This window comes from Hippoglossus stenolepis, chromosome 7, assembly GCF_022539355.2.
Source record: "Hippoglossus stenolepis isolate QCI-W04-F060 chromosome 7, HSTE1.2, whole genome shotgun sequence".
Classification (NCBI taxonomy): domain Eukaryota; kingdom Metazoa; phylum Chordata; class Actinopteri; order Pleuronectiformes; family Pleuronectidae; genus Hippoglossus; species Hippoglossus stenolepis.
The window spans coordinates 11,942,042-11,968,156 of record NC_061489.1 but is presented as its reverse complement, the minus strand read 5'-3'; the positions used below and the strand labels follow the sequence as shown (position 1 = coordinate 11,968,156).

Below are 26,115 nucleotides of genomic sequence, written 5' to 3'. Positions count from 1 at the left end.
AAAAAAAAAACCTGCATGAAAGAAAGAAGAAGAGGGGAGAAAAGATGAATGAGACACAGGAAGAGAGAGATAAGGGTGAGGAAGAGGGTGAAAGAAAATAAAGGTAACAACGTGCTCATTGCAGTAGAAATACAATTCTCACTATCTGCACACACACACTCACACACTCACACACCTGAAGCACTCTCCCAGCGGGCGGCACTGTGTAATTTGGCACATCCATTTCCTAGGCTGAGTTTGTCTTCGGTGCTGTCGAGGCAGTCACAAGCCCCATCGGGGTATTCCAGCCAATTCTCGAATGATGTCACTTTCAAAACACACTCACTGAACTGCAAAAAAATCTCAACAGTGCAAAAAGTGTCTCGCTCATAACTGTCCCATTTTTCAACTGGTGGTGATTCTTCTCGACCGGAGTTTGTATTAATTTCACCCGAGCCTTCAGGTGTCTGATTGTAGCGGCGGGGGTTGACCCTGTTTCCTCTCGCTGCACCACCACTGCAGCTTCCACAGTCCGGCTCTTAATTAGGTGGCTCTTCACAGAGTCATGTGTCCCACACCGGGTCCCCGAGGCCACTAGGTCCACCCCTGCCAATACTCAGTGACATCTGCTCTGCTTTAACACCATATGGAAAAATTACATGGCAAAAAATAAGTTGCCCTCCCATGACATTTCTTCCCTTTGAAAGTTCACTCTCAACTCCACCGCTCAATTTTTAGCCCTGTGCTACTCTGTGTGTGTGTGTGTGTGTGTGTGTGTGTGTGTGTGTGTGTGTGTGTGTGTGCGTGTGTGTGTGTTTGGAGCCAATGGAAACTGACCTCCCACCACTGCAGACAGATCAGATGAGGAAACAGCTGAATGATTCTTTGATATTCTGGTTTAAAGGGTCATTTTTCTAGAAATCTTCAAGGTGCATCAAGTGCACTTATTGCAAAAAAAAAAGCGGTTTTCAGCTGCATCTCATGTCCTTCATTAGCGAATGGGCCTTAATCATCGTGAATCAATAATTAATGGATCATGGCTGAAATTTAGTTTTTGATTCTAACTATGTTGGGAAGCCTAAAGTAATTGATTTTCATCACAAACTTGCTTATATATACACATAGAGTACACAGAGCAACATAACTTTTTACTTGGAGTGGAGCTTTTTAAGTGAAATGAGCTGCCTACTGCGTCTGCAAAACAGTGCCACGAGAGCAGAGAGAGTGAAGAAAGTTCAAGTTTGAGGCTATAAAACCAAAACAATGAGCTGAAAGATGCTAAAATATTTCAAAAAGCTCGGACTCATGTGATAATTATCTGTGGGTTTGTTTCAATGCGTGTAGATAAAGATTGGACCACGCGGCTAACATGGTCTCCACTTCTTCCCACTGTGGGCACTTCCATCTTGCAGCGTGGTGACATCATTTGGAGCCAAACGTTTGCACAGCGTTGATCACTGAGTGGAGCTGCGCTATCAAGGTCCCACCAATACAGCTGCCTGACCAATCTGTGTCAATCTCAGCTGTCAATCACGATGTTTTACTCCATTTTCATAGCATCAAACAACTAATTAACATCAAACCTATATGACAAATTAGCACTTCAACACACTCCAAATTGATTTGATGTCTAACTTGACATTTTAGTTTGATCCATGTCCCATGTGCTAACATGGAGGAAGTGGGATTTGTGACATGTCCTGCAGCCGGCCCCTGGGGGACAATCTAGATGTTTTGGCTTCACTTCTGGCAGCTGTCATGTCATCCATCTTTAATATTGTCATTGGTCTGCACTTTTAATGACCCCACATCACATACTAATATAAAACATGGATTTTATTCATTTCCAAGACCAAAACAGATTCTTGACTTTTCTGAAACAAAGTCCCAGTTACTCTGTTTAATCCACATACTTTGTAACCAGGACATATTTTTATCTCTTAAATGTCAGTGTCACATGTCATAGAACACGTGTCATAAGTCAATACTGTGAGCCCCACGAATAAAATGCCATTTATTTGTACTGTATTGAGATGCATACAGAAACCTCAGTTCCTTAAATCCAAAGCTGTCTTCATGGTTCAATTCCACAATAATTACTTATTGATTGGGATAAGACTCCACAAATATATGTTTTTAAGAAATTTGGGTGAATCAACCATATAAGGACAGATTCCTATAAGTGAGGCTCATCTCAGTTTTGTAGTCATGAGTATTTAAAAAACTATATTTGCTCATTGAAATGTCATTGACGTGCTATTGTTTGTTCATTTTCTGGCAGAAAACCTGTTTCTGCTGACATTATTGCTGCTGAGACAAGTTTGACTATTTGCATAGTCTACCCCTTACATAAGCACAATCACAGAGACACTATCAAATGTTTGTGTATGTATGAGAAAGCTCCACGTAGAGGCCCACTGCTTGTTTCTGTAATGGCTCCGGCTCAGCTGAAGACGGTGGCTGCTTGGGAGGTTAGCACGATATAAGACACGATGAGCCAAAACAAGATGACTCATATAAATCAGTCTCTGAGCAAATTCCCTCGAATAACCCCGTCTCTCTTTTTGCCACTGGCAGGATCGGTGATGAGCTGACCAGACTGTGGTTCTCGCTCCGCTGCATCTCCAATCATTAAATACCACGGGAAGTTGTAATGGGATGCTTCATAAAAATTTGAGTTCTATGTGTATGAAATGTCTAAGAATGGCCACCGTGATCTAGATCACTGGTCAGGTCAGATTACTGCACTCCGCTGCAACGCAGAGGGACAATCTGAGCTCCGCCATGACACTTCATGAACATTGTCAGTTTTACTCGCAGAATCAATAACTCCTGTTTTACCCGGAGAATAACACATAATAGGATGCATTGTGAGTACATCAAGGCAATCTTTCCTCTATCGCCCTTTGCTGCGGTACTACTTTGCATGAATTACAGTAAAATCTGGAGTTGTGCACGATGGGCCCCGAGCTGTTAGCCTGTTTTTCCTCAAAGGTTTCAGCGAGAGAAAAGGAGAGGAGGAGGAGGAGGAGGAGGAGGAGGAGGAGGAGGAGAGAGAGGGGAGGTAAAGAGGAAGTCCTGGGGGAAAGACTTGCACTTGCTGCAAAAATATTTCTTCTTTAACTCTTTCAAAATGGAAATAATAAAAAGCCACAAAAGGGAGGAAAATAACTTTGATCAAGAGAGGGGAAAAAAAAGTTTAGTGAAACTTAATGTTCTTCGTTTTTTACAGTTTTAATTTGGCACATGGCACAATCAGCATGTATGCATCTGGTATACATAAATAAATATTAAATATTCTATACATAAATATACATATAGAGCTCTAACGGAGACGTCTCGGCTTGGGATGTTTCAAATGACGACAATAATCCATAGAAACGTTTTGTGTCGGTGACTTTTCAGTCTGAACACTGTTTTAATTGTTTTGTAAATGGGAGCAGTATCTCCATAGAAGCCCTATAAATATATGTATGTATGCCCATATTTATATATATATATTCAAAGAAATACAGGTGTGCACTGATGTAGGTTTATTCAGTGCAAACAGGCCACTGTCTGCTTTTCGAAGAGGGACTCTTACAAAGTCAATGGAATCATGTCAGTTAGTTCAGTTGAATCTTTAGCCATTTTTTTTTCTCTTACACATAAAATAATAGATTTATTCTTTAATCTTTAAGCAAAATTAGACATATATAACTTTGAAAATAACAAAAGAGCTATTTTGCAAAGACAGACACCCAGAGACGCAGCAGGAACACTACTGGTGGTGAACCAAAATCAACGACATGAGAAAGTACCCTCCCGCCCCCAACCCCCCCCTGCAAACCACGTTGTACAACCTACAAACAAAAAAAACAGGTGCACACACACACTCACTTACACTCTCTCTCTCTCTCTCTCTCTCTCTCTCTCTCTCTCACACACACACACACACACACTCTTTCTCTACTCCCGCATTTGCAAGTTCCGACAATGTGTCTCTTCACTGCACTTGCACGCGAGGAATGAGAAATCATTTTCACATGCACACAAACACACAGGTGCTCTAAGCAGCATGTGTACGTGCACACTTTGTGGAGATAATATCGGATAGCTTAACAGATAAATTGGCTGTAAAAGATGCACTTTTTTTCTTAACAAAACAATCACAGTAACATAGTATTTATCTCTGCTTCCTCTCAGCAAGTGCTGTCCCACACAAATTATTTCTATATGCAAAAAAAAAAAGATAACATCATTTGTGTGGCTGTTGTTGTTGTGTTGATACACAACAGAAAGAAAAAAAAAAAAGTTGCCCAAAATGGGCATAAAATCTCTACATCTGCATATCCTCTAGGTTCCCATCCTCGATTCAGTCTCTCATCTTTGAGTCTCATCTGCTTTGTAACAGGCTCCACTTGGAATAGTCTCAGGGAATAGAAATAATGACAAAAAAGAACAAGCTTCGTAAGGCATTGAAACGTAAAACAAAAGAAAGAAGCAATTAAAAACATTTTTCGCGAATATTGACGCAGAGGCCATCCTTCTAGATGTGTCTCCCGCAGGAGCAAGGGATGGGAAATAAAAAGCACTTTTTCTTTATTTCTGTTATGAATTCAAGAAAAAAAAGTGTTGATATGTCCTCAGTCTGCTTAAAAAGGCTTTTAAAATGATTATTTTAGAAAAAAACACTGCAGAAAGACCCCCTTCCCCCCGATCAGAGGAAGGGAAGCAGTTTGATTTTGGCAGCTCTGCACAACTTGACATCCACAGAGAGCTCTCAGCAACTCTCCTCGTTGTAAAAGTCTAGTTAAATCTCTTCACATTTTAATCCGACTCCTGCCCTCCCCCTCGTAGCCCTCCCCCTCCCTGTGATATTTATAAAACACAATCCTCTCCTCCGTTTGTTCGTTCGCCTGCTCCTCCTCCTCCGCCACCGACACAATCGCCCTCCCACCCACCCTGCCGCCTGCGCCGGCTGTCCCTGGCCTCCTAAAGCTATACACGGGTGGTTGAGTGGGAGTGCGGCAGGCCGGTGGAGTTGAAGCCGGTTGTGAAGGTGTTGTACGGGTGCAGGTTGGGCATGCCCACCAGGGAATTGGGGATCATGGTGATAGTGTTGGGGGTCATGAGGGGGATGTCGTCTGGAGAGCGCCGCAGAGTGAGCGTGTAGTCGGGCAGCGAGGCCAAGCGAAGGGCCCCCTCGTTGCTGTTCCCCGCCTCGCACTCATGGTGCGTCTGGTTCATCTGCAGCGACATGATCTCTTCCTCGGGCGCGTGGTGGCCAATGTCGTTGGAGGTGGTCTGGCGCTGTGGGCTGGGCTGCCCATGGCCGGAGTCCTGCCGCCGCTTGTCCTTGCGGTAGTAGAGGGCAGCGAAGGCCAGCACGTTGAGGAACAGCAGCGAGGCTCCGACGGCGATGGTGACGCTGAGCTCTGTGGAATAATCCCGAGGATTCTCCACCACCAGTGGCCCCGTCTCCTCATCGTCGTTCCAAGTGTCTTTGTCCTCACTGTTGTAGGCCGGGGACATGGGAGGCCGCTTGGTGTTGAATGGCCAGGAGGTTTTCCCGTTGGGTCTCTTGGTGGACAGGTTGTTCTGCGTGGTCTCTGGCGGGGGCACTTTGGTGGTGGTGGAGGTGTAGTGGAACATGTCGTGGAGGTTGTACAGATGGGGCACTAGGTGTTTCCAGAAGGCCACTTTGGTGGCGCGGTAGTGGTCGCGCACACGTGGCTTCAGGCCGATATGCAGGTACAGCTGGTCCTGGGGGTTGTACTTGGACCAGGCCACCTCTTCGAAGCGGTTGGCCTTGGTGTGGATGAACTTGGTGTCCTGGGGAACCGGTTTGTTGGGATCCCTACAGACGGAGAAGACACAGACGTGACAGAGTTAAATTACATTTTGAAAGCGCAGTTAATTATTCATGCTCTTGCATTAATGTGGGGATAGGCACATAAAAAACCATAGGGAAAACATGACAGGATCAGTTGCAGCTTAAGACAACAAGACAACTATGTGATCTTGCTTTTGCAAAACCCACAAACGCACAATCCCCCAATAGCAACATTTGATCCAGGTGTGGTTTGTATCTCACTTTCTGTACAACTGATTTAAAATGTTTCCAGCACCACACATACTTACAGTTTTATTTCTACCACAAGAGCTCAATGAGGCATGACCCAGTCCCTCTGCCCTCTCAAGCACCTCTCTGTGGGCATAATGTGCATCCCCTCACCCCTCTCCTCCCCCCTTCTCCCACGATGTTGCTCTCACTACAGTTCTGATGCAGCCCACCCACAAAAACCAGGGCAGAGGCTTTTAAAGTAAACACATATGAATAAGTCAGTAGGCTGTAGGGCTCGCGTCAGGAGGCATCTTGTTGATAATCCAACGCTGGTGGAGCCCCTCCGCTAATTGCTCAGGGAAGGCAGCACAGTGTGCATTGGCATCCAGCGTACTGATGTAAAGTGGACCATATTAATCAAGATACTAAGAGGGAGCTGCATATCAGCGTGTGTATGTGTGGATTTGAGGATATCAGTCTGTGTGTGAGACTGAAAGCGTGAGACAAATAGGATTGAGGAGATTTTTTTTTTTTTTGCTGGATGCAGTACCTCCTTTCACCTAGAGAGTTCACTGTTCCCCCTTTGAGTGTTTCGACACGTTGCCCCAACAGGGGATGGCCATCACCCATTTCAATTACAGTGAAGCTATTGATTTATTGAATGAATTAACATATAGCAATCTCCCACAATCACACAACTCCTTGTAGCCTTGTTGGCACGTACAATTTCAGGTGTGGGAGTTGTGAGTTGGGCCTCGGTATTGCTCTTGGTTCTGATGAAATTACTTTCTGTGGAAGAACCTGTCGAATAGCGCCGCAGACTTGAAAACAATAATTGGTGGCGGAGCCGAGAAGTTAAAGCTCTGTTGTTGCACGGAGGCAGGGATCCGCACGACATTTCTCTAAATGTCATGAAATATCCCTTCGCGGCTCTGCCTGCAATGTTAGTGGCGAGAAGGGTTCAAATTTTGTTGGGGATTTAGAGATATGGCGGCTTTTTTTTTTTTCAGGCACAGGGCTGAAAAACCTCCAAACATGGCCAAGAGAATTAAAAGCCGTGCCAGAAGAATTCACCCTCCATCCTCTCTCCTGTTAGTTTCTCTGCTGTCAATTTTTCTTTTTCAGGTCAGTGCTTCTGGGAGAGGTGAGAGTGGGAGAGAGAGAGAGAGAGAGAGAGAGAGAGAGAGGAGGGAGAGAGAGAGAGAGAGAGAGAGAGGAGGAGAGAAAGAGAGGGAGAGAGAGAGAGAGAGAGAGAGAGAGAGGAGGAGAGAAAGAGAGGGAGAGAGAGGTAAAGCAAATTGAGATGGCTGGAGCTGAATCCCTGGACCTGTGCCGGTGTCAGCAGAGCAGCCCGTAAATAACCTCTTTTATTAGGCCCGTAATGATCCCCAATGAATATTGACAGCCAGACTATGATGACTTTGTAGCTGAATATCAGTAATTAAGTTTCAAAGGAGCGGGTGGTGGAGGTAAGGTCATATTGATCTCCCTGTGTGCAACATGCCAGAGAACAGGACGTCAATGAAGCGGCCTGGGACGTGGATGTCTGCAGTCTTCGTGCTTCATGAATTCTCTCAGCGGCCCCGGTGCGTGCCATCACACACACACACATGCAAGCAAATTTCACCCAACTCTAAAGAACATACATGCACGCACACGGCAACAGTAATGGAGGCACAGCAATTTCTGTTAATGGGCATTCCCGGCATTAATGCAGCAAATGCTCCATTCAGGAGGGTCAATTTGCAGAATTGTGATAAGCAAAAAAATTGAAAAAGGTGCTCGGGTAGATCTTATCAGTGTGCAGGGGAGAGACGGTGCGGAGGAGTTAGAAAAGCTCTTTGGTGGCTGGCTGGTTCAGTGCAACTGAAGATGAATAATTTAGGGAACACAAAGAAATCAATGTGGCATCTTTAGTTAATTTGATTTGCCGCATTAGAGAACAACTGGCTGCCTTATCTAATTACATACACATATGCTTGGGTAATTGTTGCAAAGTCAATAGTAAACAGGGTACATTCCTTTGAACAGTTTCTAGCAGTGCAGCTCAACTTTGGGCCGTTCGCTGCTTTGAAGTGCTGCCCTGAGCTGCGGAGTCAGAGGGAGTGATCCGAGCTCACTTTCTGCTGCTCAGTGTGCTGAGGGCTACTAGGTTACCCAACTCTATTTGTACCGAGTCTTACTGGCTGCTGTGTGATGAAATGTAGAGAGATCCGCTTTATAATGTTTCCCGAGTGTCGATGTGCCGCTGTGCTTTTCCACACGGTAAAATAGAGCTGTCGTCCCTGCTGAAGTTTCCTGCAGGTGGCAATCTGTCCCAGTTCTGTGCGGAAATTACCGGTGGTTCACTGAATCACACCTGTGCAATATAATCCAGTGCAATTGTCCTATAATGATCACCTTCAGAGTGAATGTGATTATATGCACTTTGTAATGAAAGTCTCACAGTTAGGTGTTACTTTGTCTTCCCTTTGTAAGAATATGAGGACAAACTAAATCTGTCCATCTTTACAGTCACATAATACATATAATTACAATTCATCTACTTATTATTCTGAGCAGCTTTTTAATGTCGTGTGCTCACACAAGAAAAACGACAATAACTATACTCAAAACGGACCGAAAGCATGCTAATGTTTTCAATTTCATTTGATAAGATTATTGCAAATTATTATCATGACAATCTATGATATTGTTAAGTAATTTTTCAGATAAAGTTCTGCTCCAACATCTATTATTGTTGTTGTTGTTATTTGTATTATTATAATTAATATTACAATTATTGATATTAATCTCCTTATTATTAATAATGTTCGTGTACTTATTTTTAATATAATTTACCATAATAATTATGGTAATAATACTAATATTGTTGGTGTTGATGGTAGTGATAGTATTAATTGTTTTCCTTTTTCATAGACACATACAATTGGATGAACACACCTAAAGAACATGCACACACACACACACACACACACATTGGGGTCTAATTTCCTCCCTCGCTCTATGATGGACCAGTCTGCCGTCACCCATCATTGCTGCATAATAGTTACTACATATTACATTATATTCTAATGCATAAAATTATTATTATTATTATTATTATTATTATTATTATAGTAGTAGTATTATACAGTTGTTACATCATGGCCTGTATTTTCCTTTTTCTTCACTCCTCCACACATGCAATATTCCTACATGTTCAACACACTAAGCTGTTCAGCATCCAGAACATGGCCACGTATCACTGCCTCTCATACAAACATGCAAACCCATTTCAGAGTTCATGGCAAACACGGCAGGCTGGTGAGTGTGCTGCTGATGAACACTATGTGGGGGAACAGCTGCAGTAAGATGAAGGATTATGGTCAGTGATGTTCAAAGGCTGCAAAGTTTGACCGAGGAAGTGTCAAAATTATTGAATATTTACATCGTACAATAGTACAATAGTAGCTGCTACATCTACACTATGATGATTAGTATGTATTATGTACTGTAAATAATTAATTTGTGTTATGGATTAAGGGAACAATGCACCATTAGTGTGTGAACAGTGAACTTTCTTTTGGCTCTGTGCTCCTATTAGTTTGTATATGAAAACATTTAATGACTACAAAGACTGCTCCAATAAACCACTGCTGAAAAACAAAACAGTCTTAAACAGGAGGTAAGATTTGTTTGACAATTAGCTACGGTACCAATAGTCAGAAAAACCATATATTACACATTATCTTATCATGTCAGAAAACGGTGACACGTACAAAAAAGGCTGAACTGCTTCGCATGTTTGTTTGATGTCTGTTCAAATCCTCAAATGACACTCAAACCTCAGGCTCATCGTATCATTTCAAATTCAAATATTAAAAACGTCCTTGTCCAAACACTTCCCGAGCTCACTGTATGTGTTCAGCTCGACAGCAAACGCTTTCTCTGTGACTTGTATGAACGGCTCTGGCATAATGTTATGTCTGTGGTCCTGTTGGGCTCTCGGAGCCTCCCGTGCATTAGCTGATAGCTTGCCTCCTGTCAGACCTCCCACTTAATCCGGATGGTCATTGGAGCTGTGGCTGGACTCCCAGGCCGAGGAGAGGGATTATTACACCCATAAAAGCAGGCGTTTTAATGGCCTTTCAGATTTCCTCTGATGTGTTCATATGGCTGTGCAGCTATAAACCATCGCCTTCATCTCCTCCTCGGTCCCCCCCTCCCCTCATGATGACCTGCTGACCCCTGCTAACCTTGGCCTGCCATGCGTGTTTAAGTGCTCCCATGTGCTTGTACCTCTCATCGACTGGGTGTTTGTATTTATGTGTGTGCGCGCACTTCATCTCGGGTCTTTGTGCACCTGCATGTGTTTGTGTGTTTTTGTTTTTATGACGCACCGTGGTGTATTGACCTCCGGGGCCACACAAGTGCAGCACTTGAATCCAAGACATGTCACATTTCACAAAGCCGTACACGCCACGCAGGGATGATGACGAGCCTCTCCAAAGAGAATTAAGAATAAAACACCTCTTCTTTTCTGCTCTCCTTTAAATCGCTGCGCCTCTTGGATGACAGACACGACTCTCAGCTCTATACCTACACATGTGGCAGAACACGGCCTGAGCTCATTACCTATTCCAACCCTTATCTGCAAGCACCGATGTAAAAGGTAGATAAGGGGGAAGAATGATTATCATTTTCTTTCTTTTTTTCATTTTCCATGTACCTCCTTCCCCTTTTCATCCTGATGTAATTTGAAGCGCTTGAATGATCATAGACCTAGCCATCACCAAATCCGAAAAGACACGTTTAGGTGCCCTTAGGCTGGAGACGAGAATCTATTTTCCTTACACTCAAGGTCTCTGAATACTCATCCGAGTATAGTTTCTCGACATAAAACAAGGAGCCACGCATTTATTCAGCGATCCACTGATGCTCATTTTGCTAAGCTGCTAAAGTGTGTGAAGTTGCAGCCAGTCTTTTCAGTGACTGTTGTAACTGTTGTGTAACAAATTCATCCCCTGCAGTTATTTATGTACTTACCAGGTAACACAAAGTGAGCAGCTAATTGTGATTTCCACTCCAACAGACGCTTCCAAACAGCTTCTCCTTGCATTCGGTGTAAATTTTGAATAAACCCACTCAGTCCAATTCTGTTTGTGGATTTTATCTTTGCACGTTGTACAGAGGGCGACTCTAGCACTGACTGGGCACATTGTCGGGCTGTGCTCTTTTGCCCTTCATGTGGCTGCATGCTGGGGCAGAGGGCTGAGTGATGCGTGGCTCATATTTAATGGCAGCCTTGGGTTCAGCAGGCTAAATGATGCAGGGCGAGGCGCTGTGACTTTGGGGCGTGCAGAAGTGTTGGAGGACACGGCTCTCTGACCACTCCTTATTATGGATGCTATTGATTTGTTTGATTAGATGAGTGGCAGCAAACAAAACCCCTCCCCTCCTCTAACACCCCCACACCACCACCACCACCACCGCCACCACACACACACACTCTCTCTTATAACCAATTAGCAGCTTTCTGCCACTTCTAAATTGCTATTGTTGATTACTTAACATTAATATTATCAGTATTTACCGCAGTTATAATATGACAACCACTTCCATATTGTCGACCACAAGCAGATCTACTTCCTCTTCACCTCCTCCCCCCGCTGTCCTCCTCATTACATTCAGCGCACAGTGAGGACACCGATCAATGGCATCCAGGCCCCTTAACAAGCCACACCACTTCCTTACCTTCTCTAATGCAAATCAGGATATTGGCTACAAATCTCCTATCAAGTGAGTGCCTATTTAATGGAGTAGGTAGGTGGCTGTTTGTGGGCTGTGCTGTCCCACAATGCCAAGCGTTCCCAGACTCCTGGTGCAGGTTGAGTTGGCCCTAACGAAGGAAGCTAAAGGGAAGTGGTGGGGGGATAATCTGGAGAAAGGACAAGGGAGAGGGGGGGGGATCAGGGACGGGTGATGTAACTTGCAGACAGCTGGGGTAAAAGAAAAGGCTGAGGCCGCGTGAATGAGGTCAGATGGGGGAAGCGGTTGATGTGTGCTTGTCGTTAACTCTTTAGAGGAGGAAAAAAAAATCAACAAGCAGCATTTTAAATCGAAGCGTTGTCTGTTAAATGTCACTACAGATGCACTGTAGCTACTTCCCTCGACACTTGTATTGGTTGACAGCTGTTGTCTCTAAAAAGAAAGCAATCAATACTGCATATTTGGACTGCAATACAAATGCTAGCGTGCATGCTAGCAAAGTGCAAAATCTGAAGAACGGATACGATCGGAAACGTTAAGAAAAAATGGGCGGTGCGGCACAAGGTGAATAGAATAATGAGTGAGAGAGGAGGATGGAGGAAAAATCCAGCACATGACTGCTGCAATCTTTAAAAACACAGCCCTGCATCCCTGCACAGCGTGTGGCGCAGTTCACACACATTACAGGGGAAATGAGCACCAGCCAACAGGCGAAAAAAACCCACCAAGTGGAGAGATGGTGCAACACATTCAAAACACTAATGATATGTAACGATTGATCTTTTCTGAGCTTTTCATCATCCTGTCTATTCCGAGGTGCTCTCCCTGTGTTTTTTTTGTGCACAGCCGTGTTGCTGTGCTTGCATTTGTGCGCGAGAGGGTGTGGAAGTCGCAGCGTGTGGACGTACGTTTTTCGGCGAAACTGTGCAGAGGAAGAAGTTGTTGTTGTGGCAATAAAGCGTGGGCCAATTTTTGCCTGTCAATAGTAAAACAAATGTTGCAGCCAGAAAAATAACTCTGAGCTGAGTAAATCCCCGGCTTCTGAAACATCCCTCACTCTCAGGAAAGAGCAGCCTCATAGTGTAAACACACACATATGCACGCGCACACACACACACTAAGAAGATTTGACAGCGTGCACTCACTATATGCTTTTATGCTTCACTGACACTGATGGAGGAAAAAAATAAAACACACGGGCAGGGATTTGCCCTGTAAAGATGACACATGAGAGCCAGGGACAGGAAGAGCTTTTGGGGCGGGAGGCTGCTATGATACTCACTGTTGACATGGAGCCCAAGTGTCTCAACATCGTGTCACACATGTTTCTACAACGATTTAAGGATGAGGCTATGGAAGTGCAATCTGGGTCAGCTCAGTTCATTCAACATCTGGAAGGGGGCAATAGATATAGGGAGGATGGCTGTTGGAAGGGCCACAGAGGCAGAGGGAATTCAACTGGGTTTTAATTAAGAGGATGTCCTCTAGAGCCAGACTGGCTTGGGTGGTGTCGGACGAAGAGACGTTTATTTCCCTTTGGTCGGTCTGAATGAGGCGGATGAACTTTAGAATCCCCCCCTTTGGACAGTTTATGGTAGATTCCTTTACGTGAGCTGGAGTACAATTACCAGCACGCCGAGTTTTCCTATTATCCGGGGATCTAATCCCAGGCTCTTTACCATCTGAGTGCCTAATTGTGGTCTGCCAGTAATCGCCTTGCCTGGAGTTAGGCCAAGGCGACACACTATGGAGTGGCAAACGCAGATCCATGTCCTGTTTATCCACCCAGCTACCCCCCCACTCGAATCATGATCATCTGTGGTGCAGAAAGCTACAAAACTAATGTGGTCAGCAGAACAGTGCTACTTAGTTTGGTCTCTGCTCTCTGTGATTACCATGTTATGCTTCTTTTCCACTGGTCAAAAAACCCACTAACACCATGGTTAAGTGACTCTGCAGCAGACACAGGTTTTTATCGGCTCCGATTGGCAGTGATGGAAACATGACACCCTTGTGAACACGCTAATTTCTTCTTCTTTATTTTTGGAGGCTGGACGCTGCACCTTTTCCTGCACATTGTTATAATGCACATTGAACTTCAAGGCCTGGGCGCGTAAATAGCCATGAACGTTTCTGTACTTTTTATATCATGGGAACAAAGAGCGACAGCATTGTTTTTCTTTGTGTCGTGCATATGCAAAACTGGCACGACAGCGAGGTGAGAGAGAGCTTCACTGGTGTGTTTGAGATGTTGAACATCTGGAAAATAACACCAGGATTAAAAAAAAAAGAAAGGCAAGTTCATTGACTGGTAATGGGGAAGAAGTCAATTCTTCATTAGCGGGTTGACCCACGTTTAAAAAACCTGTGTTTAGCCACTAATTTTGGTGTAAAAGAGGGATCACGGTTACAGAAACCTCACTGACCACAGTACTAAGATGGGAAGGCTCTCATGTCATCGTCCATCAAATTTATTTCATTGACGTGGCAGGCTCTGATTTCAGAGTAGTTCTGGAGATGAGCACTGTGTATTATTACTTTCAGGCCTCAAGTGTTTTTTTATTAAAATTAAAAACATTCTCTTATTATAACAGCTGATAATATTCTTAGAAAAAAATTCCATCTGATCTACAAATTGCAGCTTTGTATGTGTTGACACAACATGGCTGCCAGGCTGAGGAGACAGCTGTTTAGTCCGAGCGTCACTGATGGACCTCTTTGCTTTTCCTTGAGGAGACAAAACAGCCGACATCAGTCCATCTGCACAAGTCTGCCATTAGCAGTTCAAGGATCTAGCAGAGGCGGCAGTGGCCTTGGGCTTATCCTATCAGCCAGACAACTGGATGTAAATGCCACCTGATTGGACAGCAGATGATTTAGAGACAGATAAAAAAAACGAACAAGATTTCAGATGGCATCCCTTTCAGGATGGGATCAATACCGCTCTGGTAACAGGGATTGCCAAATCAAATTTCAGTTGTTAGAAATGATTACTAGTCGTCATACAAAATGGGCAGACTTTGTGATGGTGGGGGTGAAATTGAGCGTGGTGGGGAGCGAAGTCACCCAGGGTACGAGTGATCGACTGGGTTCAGGCTGAGGCAATCGATACTGCTGAGGGCAAGAGTGTGATATGGCTCCCAGATAAAACTCTGTGTCTTTTGGGCCTCGGTATAATAGAGCATAGATAGTATTTCCAGCCAAACACACACACACACACACACACACACACACACACACACACACACACACACACACGGTGTGTGCACAGAAAGGCCGACAGTCATGCACACATGCTCAACCCAAACACTCAGCCAAGCACAAATAGCACAGCACACATTCTGGAGGAACATTTAATCTTGCTCAGATTCAATATGTCCCAAGTTTTCAGACTGAAACCCAGAAAGCCAAGGCAAAAAAAAAAAGAAACACCTCTGAAAAAAATGTCTGTTGAAAAATTACTTTTCTGGCCTGTACAATCCATTGTAGGACCTTTTTCCTGCAGCTTGTTTCCTGTAGCACTGAAATACTTTTACTAGGACTGACATAGGATGTTTCTATGTTACTATTAACTTAGCGATGGTTATACTAATAATACTACTATTATTTACATTGTTTAAATAATAGTATTATTAGTATATGGTGTCAATCATTTTACAATGTTATTTGTGTTGTTACTAGTATTAAATCCATGATACAAACACCTGTTTAATTCTATTCAAGATTTTTACTTATACATTGGTACCAGTTCCTGATTGGTCAGAACTCTTGAGTTCCTGCATCAATTAGTACTGCTATCTAAGTTTTTTTTATGTAGTTTTGTAGTCTAATAATTAAGAGTGGTGAGATAACTGTAGCAAGCCAAAATAAAAACAGTTGTGTGTAGCAATCATAGACTGGATATGAAGATGGACGACATGACATCTCCCAAAAAGTGAAGCCAAAGTGTAGTGATCGCCACCTGGTGGCTGACGGCAGTATAGGCTCTAAATCTTACCTCCTCAGTGGTAATGACATGGACAAAACCAACTAAGTCAAAGTACATGTTAAATACATTTTTCTCAAAGATGCTTTCTGTTATTTTCGGTACTTCTTATCACACTGTTGTTTGTTCAAGTGTTTATTTTTCTGGTTGTCACATGATTCTATAAAAACGGGGGAAAATGTCATGATTACAGTTGAGACTGACTGGCGATAGGTCGAGTGTGTTTATCCGCGAGACCGTGCTACCACGGCTCCATCCCCGATGAACAGACTCCAAATGAGCATGATAGCAGCATGTATGTCCTGCAGGAGGAGGTGTCGTCCATCTTTATAGATATATTATAGCAACTGTCACTTCAGTTTTTTTTTTTAAACAAAAAAAAAACAGGGATTTACATGACCGAGTATTGAATGTATGTACAGAGCCAGAATCACAAATAGGGCAAGAATCATTGTGGGTGATGAAAGACATCTTCTCGCCCCCTGATTTACACAGCTTCCAACTCGATTGCCTCCTATTTACAAAAAACTGACCAAAAATGTCCTTTATTCCACAAGCTATGTTTTTTAACATGCACAAAAATGTTGCATGTCCAGTTCGTCTGGATTAAATCTCCTCCTCTGTCAATCCCGAGCTGCTTAAAGGTGCAATGTAAATGTACGTGTTGGTTATGTCTGTTGGTGTTGCAGCCATTACCGTCAAATTCTATATTCTAAAATATTAATAATAATAAAGTTGAAAAATAAAAAATAAAATAGGAATATCAATTAGAATATCACAAGAACATCTGATATTGATAAAATCCTGATGATACATTTCTAATAACTGATTGTATAATTAATGAACAATAAGATGTAGTCATTTACTCACCCAGTCTTGGCAAAGTTGGTCCAGTAGGTCATGACCACAGCACTGAGCATGACATCGTTCTTTGAAAAGTTACAGGGAAAAAGGTCAGTGGGACCAATCATAGGAATTCCAAAAACATAGGGCACTTCGTCCCCGTGGGCGGCGTCCGACCAGGCAGGCTTCATCAGGCTCTGGCAGTGGTGGTAGAAGGCGTAGAAGTAGGTGGGAGAGCCGTAGCGAGCGTGGAGATCAGCCGTCACCACCGATGGCTCTACCCACTGGTGATCGGTGAAGAGAGCCACCAGCGTCTTGCGCCTGGTCTCTGGATTGTCCCTGTCTGCCCAGTCCGTGTACATGAACTTAATGGTCTCCCTCAGCGTGTCCTTGCCCTCTGGGTACCCGTACAGACTGTCCACAAAGTCTGAGATGGAGAAATCAAAGTCATTCCCGGACACGCCGTCCTCCGAGTCCACCACGTTCTCCACGAAGCGCAGCCCTTCGCCCTGGTTCACCCCCAGCATGATGTCGTAGTTGAGGAACTCGCCCTGCTCCATCAGGATCTCGGGGTCATCCGGGATAACATCACCGTCGATTACCGGTCCAAAGGCCACGTGGTACCTCGCTGGTTGTATATCCTGCTCCACCAGCTCCCTGGAGCTCTTCTTCCTCAGACAGTCCACCATGTCTAAGGTATCCAGGACGTTACAGCCCACCTTCTCCGACAGGAGACGCGTATACTTGACCGGCTGATAGTTCACCGCCCAGCTGGAGAGGGCTGACCCGCTCTGAATGATGGCCCTGTGGAACAGACCTGCACAAGGACACAAGAAGAGGAGACAGGATGATGTTTAGTGTCGCTATACTATGGGAGATAATTCAGTCATGTGCTACTAGATGAGAGTTGTTAATTTGTTGCTGCCATGATCAAAAGGGGGCTGTCAGCTCCACAGCTGATAAGAATAACAAAGGCCAGACAGAACAAGTCCTTGTTGCCACACAGAACAATAATGGAATCATGGCTGTGATAATGAATGTGCAGATGGCCTGGTCTCACAGACAGCTCGCAGACAGAGAAGGGAATAAGCTTGCTGTCTGTCATTTTCCCTTCTTCCATCCATCGCTATATGCTCACTCTGTAATAGTCCCTGCATGTGTGTATGGAGCAGATGCTGCCAATGTGGCTCTGTAGGGTTTGTTGCAAATAGTGGACGCAGGAAAACTGGCAAACGAGACACTACCAAACCAAACATGAATTCATTCCCTCGTCTTAAATGCAGAAAGAGTCCGAGATAAGTGTTCTTGAATATATGAACCCTGCGTGCCCATGTCCTCCTCCTGTTAATGTGCTTTTCAAGGTAGCCGTAATTGGATGAACCTGAAACACTGCAATTATAGACACAGATGCTCCTTTTCTGCAGTCATTACACACACACACACAGACACACACACAGACACACACACAGGGAGCACCTCTGCATCAGTAATGCCGTGTGTAAGTTAAGTCTTTTTTTGTGTGTACCTGAAAGATCACTAAATTTTAAAGGAGTTTGTGGGTGGATTGCTATAAATAAAGCTCGACTCCTACTCCCTACATTTGCAGAGGGAATGGATGCTGCGCACTTTCTCCCTGCAATACAATGCGACACGGTGCCACACAATGAAAATATCCGATGCTCATCAGTACACCAAGGGTTCCTGTTTGTGATGCACGGAAATAGACACATGTTGCACAAAGAGTCAACAGGCTGTGTGGATCTAGGTGGGTCTCTGATGTGTGTGTGTGAGTGTGTGTGGCGAACACGTCTACAAGTGAGATGGTGGGGGGCTTTCACAAATTAAATTACATTTCAGCTGCAGAGCAATATGAAAGATATCTAAAATGACTTTTTCACCACGAGGAACCAGATCCCAAATAACAAACATAATTTCCTCAGGAATAATTGAATCGCGTCCCCTTTGGAAAAAAATCCTCCGTACAGTCAGTAAAGTGAAGGTGACACGACTGTCTCGACGAGGCCCTCCTCACATCATCGCCAATGCCTCGCTGTCTCTGCGCTGACAGCCACCTCTCATCTGTCCACCTGATGTGGTTTTTCAGTTCACAAGTGCTGTTTTACCAATCTCTGAGCGAATCAGAGGCAAAGCTCCCAGCACTTGACCATGCTGCTTTATTGCACGAGGCACCATCACTGCCGCAGTTCAGGGGAGTCCACTGAAGTCATGATATTGAAAATCACAGCGGGTGAAACGCTCCTCAAATGGCACGCATAAAAGAGAGAAAAACAGATTGTCATTAGATGACTCTGCATTGAAGACCAGCAGAGAAACACGCAGGCACGCAGTCTCAGTTTGTGATATTTCAGCATCAGTGTGGGTGGCTGTGTTGAAGTCTTTTGTGTTTATGAGGTAAACAGCAGAGTTAAGTGTTAGATATATCACTTTGGTAGTCTTAATCAGTGGCGGCGGGGGGCTTATTTCTTCTTGGAGAAGATGAAGTGTTTATTTACAGAGCTATTTACATTTATTTGTTCGCAAGTAGTAAGTAGAATTAATGTGTCTGGGTGAGTGAACTGTGAAATGTTTCTGTGGTGAGCATTCTGTGGTATAAGCCACAATTTGTGTATTTGATCAACGGTTTTTTTTTCGGGTCTGAAAGCAGCTGTTGACAGAAAAGATTTCAATAAATGTGTCTGCATACAAGTTTGTGATTTAACCTCAGCGCGAGACATGGTGTTTGTTTTTCAGTGTTTCAGAATCGAGCGCCTCACTCTCTCCAGTGATGGGACTGTCGGCTCTCTGCGGCCCTGCCCCGACGCTGCCCTCCAAACCGTCCTGCGGTCGTGCGTCTCTGCAGGACGGTGGCCTGTGCAGAGTCCCAGGGAGCGGCAGCAGATGTCGAGGGTTTCAAGGCACTTGAAAGCATTAGAGGGGCAGCGGCAAGATGAAAGATGGCCACTCTGACGCAGGGATGGAGGGGGGGGGGGGGGCTTAATCCTCCCATCCCTCCCTTCTCCTCCTCCTCTTCCCTCCCTCCCCTCACTCTTTAGTGCTATTGCCTCTCTTCACATCTCAACTCCGATTGCGCTGTGCAGACGGAGTCGGTCATGGTGCAGGGAGCCTGTCCTGAATCCCAATGCCGCCAGCCACGCCACAGCCACTCTCTGAATGTCTTTGATCAGAAGTTGCTGTAGGAGGAACGTTTGCCAGCAGAGCAGTTACTGTGATTGCCAGGGCAATTTGACAGACATATGTATATCAAATCCGTTTGTCGTAATTGAGGAGAGCGGCTCGAATGGAGCTCGGCTCGGCCCCGTGTCCGTCACCCCGGCCCACAGATGGCCCAGCTGCTGAGGAGGCTGCAGCCAGGTTGACGCCTCTTGATTTATCTCCAGCTTTTGGTTGATGAAAGGCAGGAAGAGTGACTGGGGCTTTACTATTGTTTGTGGAGAAATGTATAAATCCAGCGCACACAAGCTGTCAGTGGACCCATAAATATGCATTCGAGCTACGTTTGATGAGCCCCACTGTGGTAGGAAGCTCGCTGGGGAAGGTCAGAGAGAGAGGAGAGAAGAGCACAGGCTCCACCACCCACTGAGGGAATCCACTAATTATCCACACTGGGAGGTGAACATGGATGTGTGTGTGAGTGCATGTGTGTTTGTTACAGACTTTGATTGATAAACCGCAGCCGTGATGAATAGACCGACAGATGACTGGCATCACCATGATGGCGGTTAAGCACTTATGACATTGTTGTGACTTCAGTGTTCTCGTAGTGAAGTTAGTCAATATCCCGGACGAATTAAAGAGAACGAGCGTGTGTCACATTCCTATCTAGCATGTTATACTATGTGAAAGCAACAGATAGCCCAATCATTATCTGCCCGTGTTTGACATGCGAGAACTCGACACCAAAACTGCGAACAGATCCATCAAAGCATAACGTTGCTGGCAGATTGAGGTCACGCTGAATTATGACTGGAGCTCTGAGGTAATCACTCATTGGGCTCCTGCTAAAATGCTGTCGAGTCGCCCTGCAGCCGCCTCCAGCCGCTGTTTTCACGACCTCGACCGCGCTGCCCCCTCACCAGACACCTGTTAAATGGGCATGCGGTTCAGGCCCTGGATTGGTGGAGTAGCCTGTGGAGATAATTTACCGCTGATGGGGGGGGAGAGAAAAGAAAAAAGAAGCTTGACCTTGGGGGTGTGACAACCACCGAATAGGTTAGAGATTCACAATTCACACACACACACACACTCCAACATCCCCACAGGCAAGTAGGGTTGGGTATTGTTTGGGTTGTTCTGATACCGAAATTAATACTTTTAAACTGGTACCGGTGCCAGAACCGATACTAAAGAGCACAAGACAGTGGTCAACCTTGAAGATAGCTTTTTTATAACTAAGATGAATTGGAAATTGAAATTCAACATATTAACTATCAACAGTTTAAAGTATACTTGGCTTAAATATACAAATATAAATAAGTGCAAAAATCTTAACAAATTCACATAAAAAAAACCATTATAAATATAACCTAACGCAAATACAATAATGTAGTAGCTTTTAACTTAACTGTAATGACAATACACAGTCTCCATGGCTCTAGCAGCTTGTACCGTTGGCCTACATTAATGCACTTTTTTTTTAATTGTAAAAGTGCGAGTTTGCACTAATTTATATTTGTATATTTCCATTAAGAATATTTCTGTTGATATTAACAGCAACAGTTAATATTTTATTTAAATTTTCCAATTCGCGTTCCTATCCTCAATGGTTGTCTTGGGCTTTTTTTATCGGTTCTGGCCGAAGTTTGACCATCTGAACCGTTTTATCAATTTACCAACTGTCTCAAGTAAAACCCGAACGATACCCTACACTAGTTGCCACCAGAGTGAGCTGCAGCATTAACTAGGCACATGTTGTTTCTGTTGCGTGTAAGCAGGGCAACTATTTCAATACGTAGCTCATGCATAGAAATCTGCGTTGTGATTCAACCCTACACATCAGTTTAGGCCACGACTTGTCAACGATAATATGGATAAACTGCTGATATTAACGAGCCAATTCTGCATCACTGTAATCAGAGAGAGAGGGTAACATGACATGGCGGAGCTTTGGATCACTGCTAATGTATTACGTGGCAAATATGGGCATGTGAGTGTTAGGTCACTGTTAATGGACAAGGATGTTCTGTTGGTGTTGATGCCAGTAAGCGCCATAATTGAGTGTACTTTGTAATCTGCAACAGATGGCAAAAACCACTGAGGCATCAGCAGTGAGTTTTATCAGTCTGGGCCTCAGATATATGCGACTGTAAAAAGCATCCTGCAAAACTACAACAACCTTAACAATGTCATCCAAAAAGAAAAAAAGAAATGACTAAAGATGACATTAACGAGACATCGATCAGATGACCTTGAAAGTTTGGATCGGCTGAATCTCATTTTATAGGTCGGTAATTAATTTTCTTAACAATATTCCACATGACTTTAAGAGCTAATAGGGATGAAAATATGTAAAGCAGCAAAATCTTATCTAAATTCCTCTCGTATGCATAAAAGACCTCGCAAGAGAGAAGTAAAGTGGCCACAGGGACGTGTCTTTTTCTCTCTTCTTTCCCCCGCCATAACTCCTCCTAGATCTTGTACTTACTTTTTCCTCGCCTTCAGTCCTTCCCCTGCTTGGTTTTCCTATCTCTCACTCTCTCTCTCTCTCTCTCTATCCATCGCTCTCCCCCTGTCTCTTTTTTTCTGAGGGACCACGCTGATTCGCTCCCTGCTGATTATTAGACATAAGCCTGCGTTCAGCGGAGCCTGAATCCTCTGAGCCATCTTACCTCCACCATCTCCTCACTGTAAGCAAATCTCCACAGACCCGTGGACTATGCGGAGCCCCCTCTGCTGCAAACATTTCTCTGCATCGACAGTCAAACCAGGCTAGCGCCCAGTTGGACACACTCAATAAATGTTGCGCTGCCTCTTCCTTGCTGCATTTCACTCCGGCTCTTATTTTCTTTCTCTCTCTCTGTGCAGTTTTTTTTCCTTCTTCTTCTTAAGACTCATCTGCTTCCATGAATCCACAGTTTTTCTAAAAGGTAAAAATACATATGAAGTAGGCTTTTCCCATCTGAAATATTTAAAGCCGGCTGTGAGATGAATACTTAAAACATTTGCCTAATTGTACAACCATGGCCACTACGCAGTCACGTAACACAGGGTTAAAGCTGCTGTCTCCATGGCTACAGCCTACAGTACCACGGGCTGCATCCACTTAAACACAAGTGCCTCTGGTCTGATCATGCATTAGTCCATGGATAATTTCACATTGGCCTGGCAGTCCTGAAACAACACCTACATTATTTCTTCTCTTCCATTAAAATTTCCCCCCAAACATCAAACTTGTCAGCTTCAGACCGATTCACGCTGAAGGAATCGGTAAGAAATTAGAAAGTCGCAGATTTCTAAAACACTGGATTTCCTCTGGCTACAGGGAGATACTATAAGTTAAAGCACAAAAAGAATCCGGGCAGCAACATAGTGCCTGGATGCTGTGTGCATGTGTGTGTGCCTGTGAGGGCATTAATCCTAGTAAGACTGTATTACTTGTTTGCTTAAACATTAAAAAATGAAACATGACATAAAAAAAGACTTACTCGTTAATTCACTGCATGCAAGATTTGTTTTTCTGGCTCTTTTATGGCTGCAACTATTCTTGCTACCTGCAGCTTTACATGTTTCCTCTGAACCAGATTTACTCTGCGCTGATTTCGTAACAGATGATCCAACGGGGTGGCTGCCAAAGAAACTGCATCTTCCTCCCGGAGACAGAGGGCTTTTGTTTATAGCGTGGATCGGGACACACAAGTGCACCGTTACCTAATTTCTATACAAGAGCCTTTCGAACACCCCGGGAGGTGTCATCGGAATATTTGAGAGGAAGAGCGGTGGGCTTTTGAAACACTCGCGTTTCAGTAATGTCCATATAGAGGCAGTGTCTGAGAGGCCTGTGTTTTCATCCGTCAGTGTGAGACATGCTTCACGCCAGCCCAATATAATGTTGTTTGAAGCTGTTGGTCTTCTGCTCCGGCCTCTGTAGAGATCGCCTGCTTGCCTGCTGGCTGTGGCTTAGGCCAGATAAAGAGTCTGATCCATGAGGGTGGATGGAAGGAGGAGAGAGGGAATGGGAAAGCAGAACAGAGGAGATGTGGAAGAAGAAAAAAACAAAAAGGGTGGAGTAGGAGAGACAAGGATGGCAGAGGAAAGCTGAAGGTATGAGTGAAGGAGAGGGTAGGAAATAGCGGGAGGCAAAAGGGAAGGAAGGGGAGAGGGAAGGATGATAACAATGACCCCATTGACAGGCTGTACCCAGGTTCCAGGATCAATGTGCTCCTGGGCCTGGCGAGTGCGGTATCTCCTACTAATCACGACGTGACATCCACTGGTCAATACCACACACTCCAGGCCTCATCATCACACGCACGTCAGCCTCCAGCTTACTGCTGCACAGCACGGGGGGGGGGGGCACCACTACTGCTCAGAAACCATCCATCTGGCTGCTAACCACAGGCACGCACACCACACCTGAGTCAAACAGCATTTGCAGACAAATTCCCCAAATTAAATTCAGCCTGGGATTGAGCGTGGGTGGGGTGTACTACATTGTGACTTTTCAGATTATAGCGTCTGTTTCTAGCAAAGCAGACGAATCTGAAAATTCAAATCCAAGTTTTTGGCGTTTCTGTCTTGTGTTGTCCGGCGTACTACAAATTGGATCTGGCACTCACAGCAGGATAACACTGCTATTTATTTGAAAATACTATGTGATCCAGTTATAGTGCGCACAGACAGAAGCGCGTGCAGGCATAAATGGGCCTGTTTCCACTCAGCTACTTAGAACCATCTTATAACACTTAATTGAAGGTTAGGGCAGCTTTTAAGTACTTTGCCATTGCTAGAAAAGTGTTTGATGGATGAAGCAACCACGGGGTGATAGCAGGCTCTCTTTTCTGTAGCTGACATTTCGGAAATGATAAAGTCAAACTATATGTTCTCGGAAAATTGTACAAAAGACACACAATGCATGCAATATCTTTCTAAAAACCTTTTCCCACTGGTCAAATACCCCACAAGCATCTGGCTTTGGTCTGCAATGGGATTGGATTCAATCAGCATTCACTCCCAGGTCAAATGACTCTGCAGCACACAGAGGTTTTGATCAGCTCTGGCTCTGATTGGCAGTGATGGAAACGTGACTGCCTTAACTTGGTGAGACGTGCTGTGAGGGAGCCCCTCTGTGCGTTTGTGACGTTGAACGTGACACATCGAGGAAAAAAGTCCCAACGGCAAACTCCTCTACTTGCAATGAGAAAGGAGACAATTGCCTCCTCTCAGTGGATTTACCCGCATTTTATAAAACCAAAGTATTCCTGCAAACTTTTGTATAAATACAGGTATAATACATTTAGAAATCTCATCTGCCTGTGCTGCTTGCATATCTTGAGTCCCGTTTTCAGCTTCACTCTTGGCGAAGTTTGTTGTTCTGTCGACCTTCACTGAACTTTGAATAAACAGGTGAACAGCTCTTTGTGCAGCAGTGGTGGTGCAGCGTCAGGGTTTCTGAGTCCAGCAGCACGTCTTTACTTGCTCAATCCCTGCTGGTCACTTTTACAGTTTCAGAAAGAGAAGCTGCGACCAGCGTGCACCACAGGACAAACACACTGCCCATTGCTACCGGCATTGTTGATATCAGTGTACCAAGTCGGTTTCACCGTACTCTTTAAACTAAACAAACTTGTTGCTCCTTTCAGATTGATGCATACCACCTGTTTGTGAAATCTGGTCATTAGCATAATCAACACCCTTAAAATTGCCATATCACAATTTAGCAGATGAGTCTATAATCATATTAGAGGACCCACAACAATTAGACAATGGTAATAGTGCATCTGTTAATGATGCAACATCAGAGCACTGCAGTACAGTGACTGAAATACAGCGGTACAGCATCTTTATGTTAGATTTGTCAAAAACATTCTAAAGCAAAGCTGTGCGTGATTAAAATGCTGGGCTGTCGAGGGGGCAACAGTCATTGAGATATTAGACTGGAGAATATTCCAGCCTACTGTAGGTGATGGTACTGGATAGGGATCTGAATGAAGACCCCGAGGCAGTGAGAGGAGTGAGAGAATCGTCCTGACAACTACTTAAACGCATAAGCTGCTGTGACAAAATGAGCCCGTAAAAAAATCTATGAAATCTCTCAGTAAACAGGACAGCCATGATGACGATGATAGAATGAATATTAATTATGCATTAACTTTCTCACATCAAATAAATTTCAATATCATATTTACTAATACTTATAAAAAAGAAAATCCGAAAGGCAACGTCTCGTACTGCAGCCGTGTGAGAAAGTTGCAGAATTCTTATAAATTCCACACATGTGCCACTAAAGAACGAAAAATGTGTTTTCACAACTGAATCTTGCACGAGATCCATTGTT

At 44.3% G+C, this 26,115-nt stretch overlaps 1 protein-coding gene across 2 annotated transcripts in view; it reads right to left on the bottom strand.

Moving 5' to 3' along the window:
• Positions 1-3,859: 3,859 nt before the first annotated feature.
• Positions 3,860-26,115, bottom strand: part of nlgn3a (neuroligin 3a) — a 121,313-nt gene continuing 99,057 nt past the window's right edge. For both annotated transcript variants that reach the window (XM_035161933.2, XM_047340655.1), the window contains 2 exons: positions 16,632-17,421; positions 3,860-5,818 (listed from right to left, as the gene is read on the bottom strand). In XM_035161933.2, the coding sequence (XP_035017824.1) occupies positions 4,960-5,818; positions 16,632-17,421 (1,649 nt within the window). In that variant the 3' untranslated portion in view covers positions 3,860-4,959. The remainder of the gene's footprint in view (positions 5,819-16,631; positions 17,422-26,115) is intronic.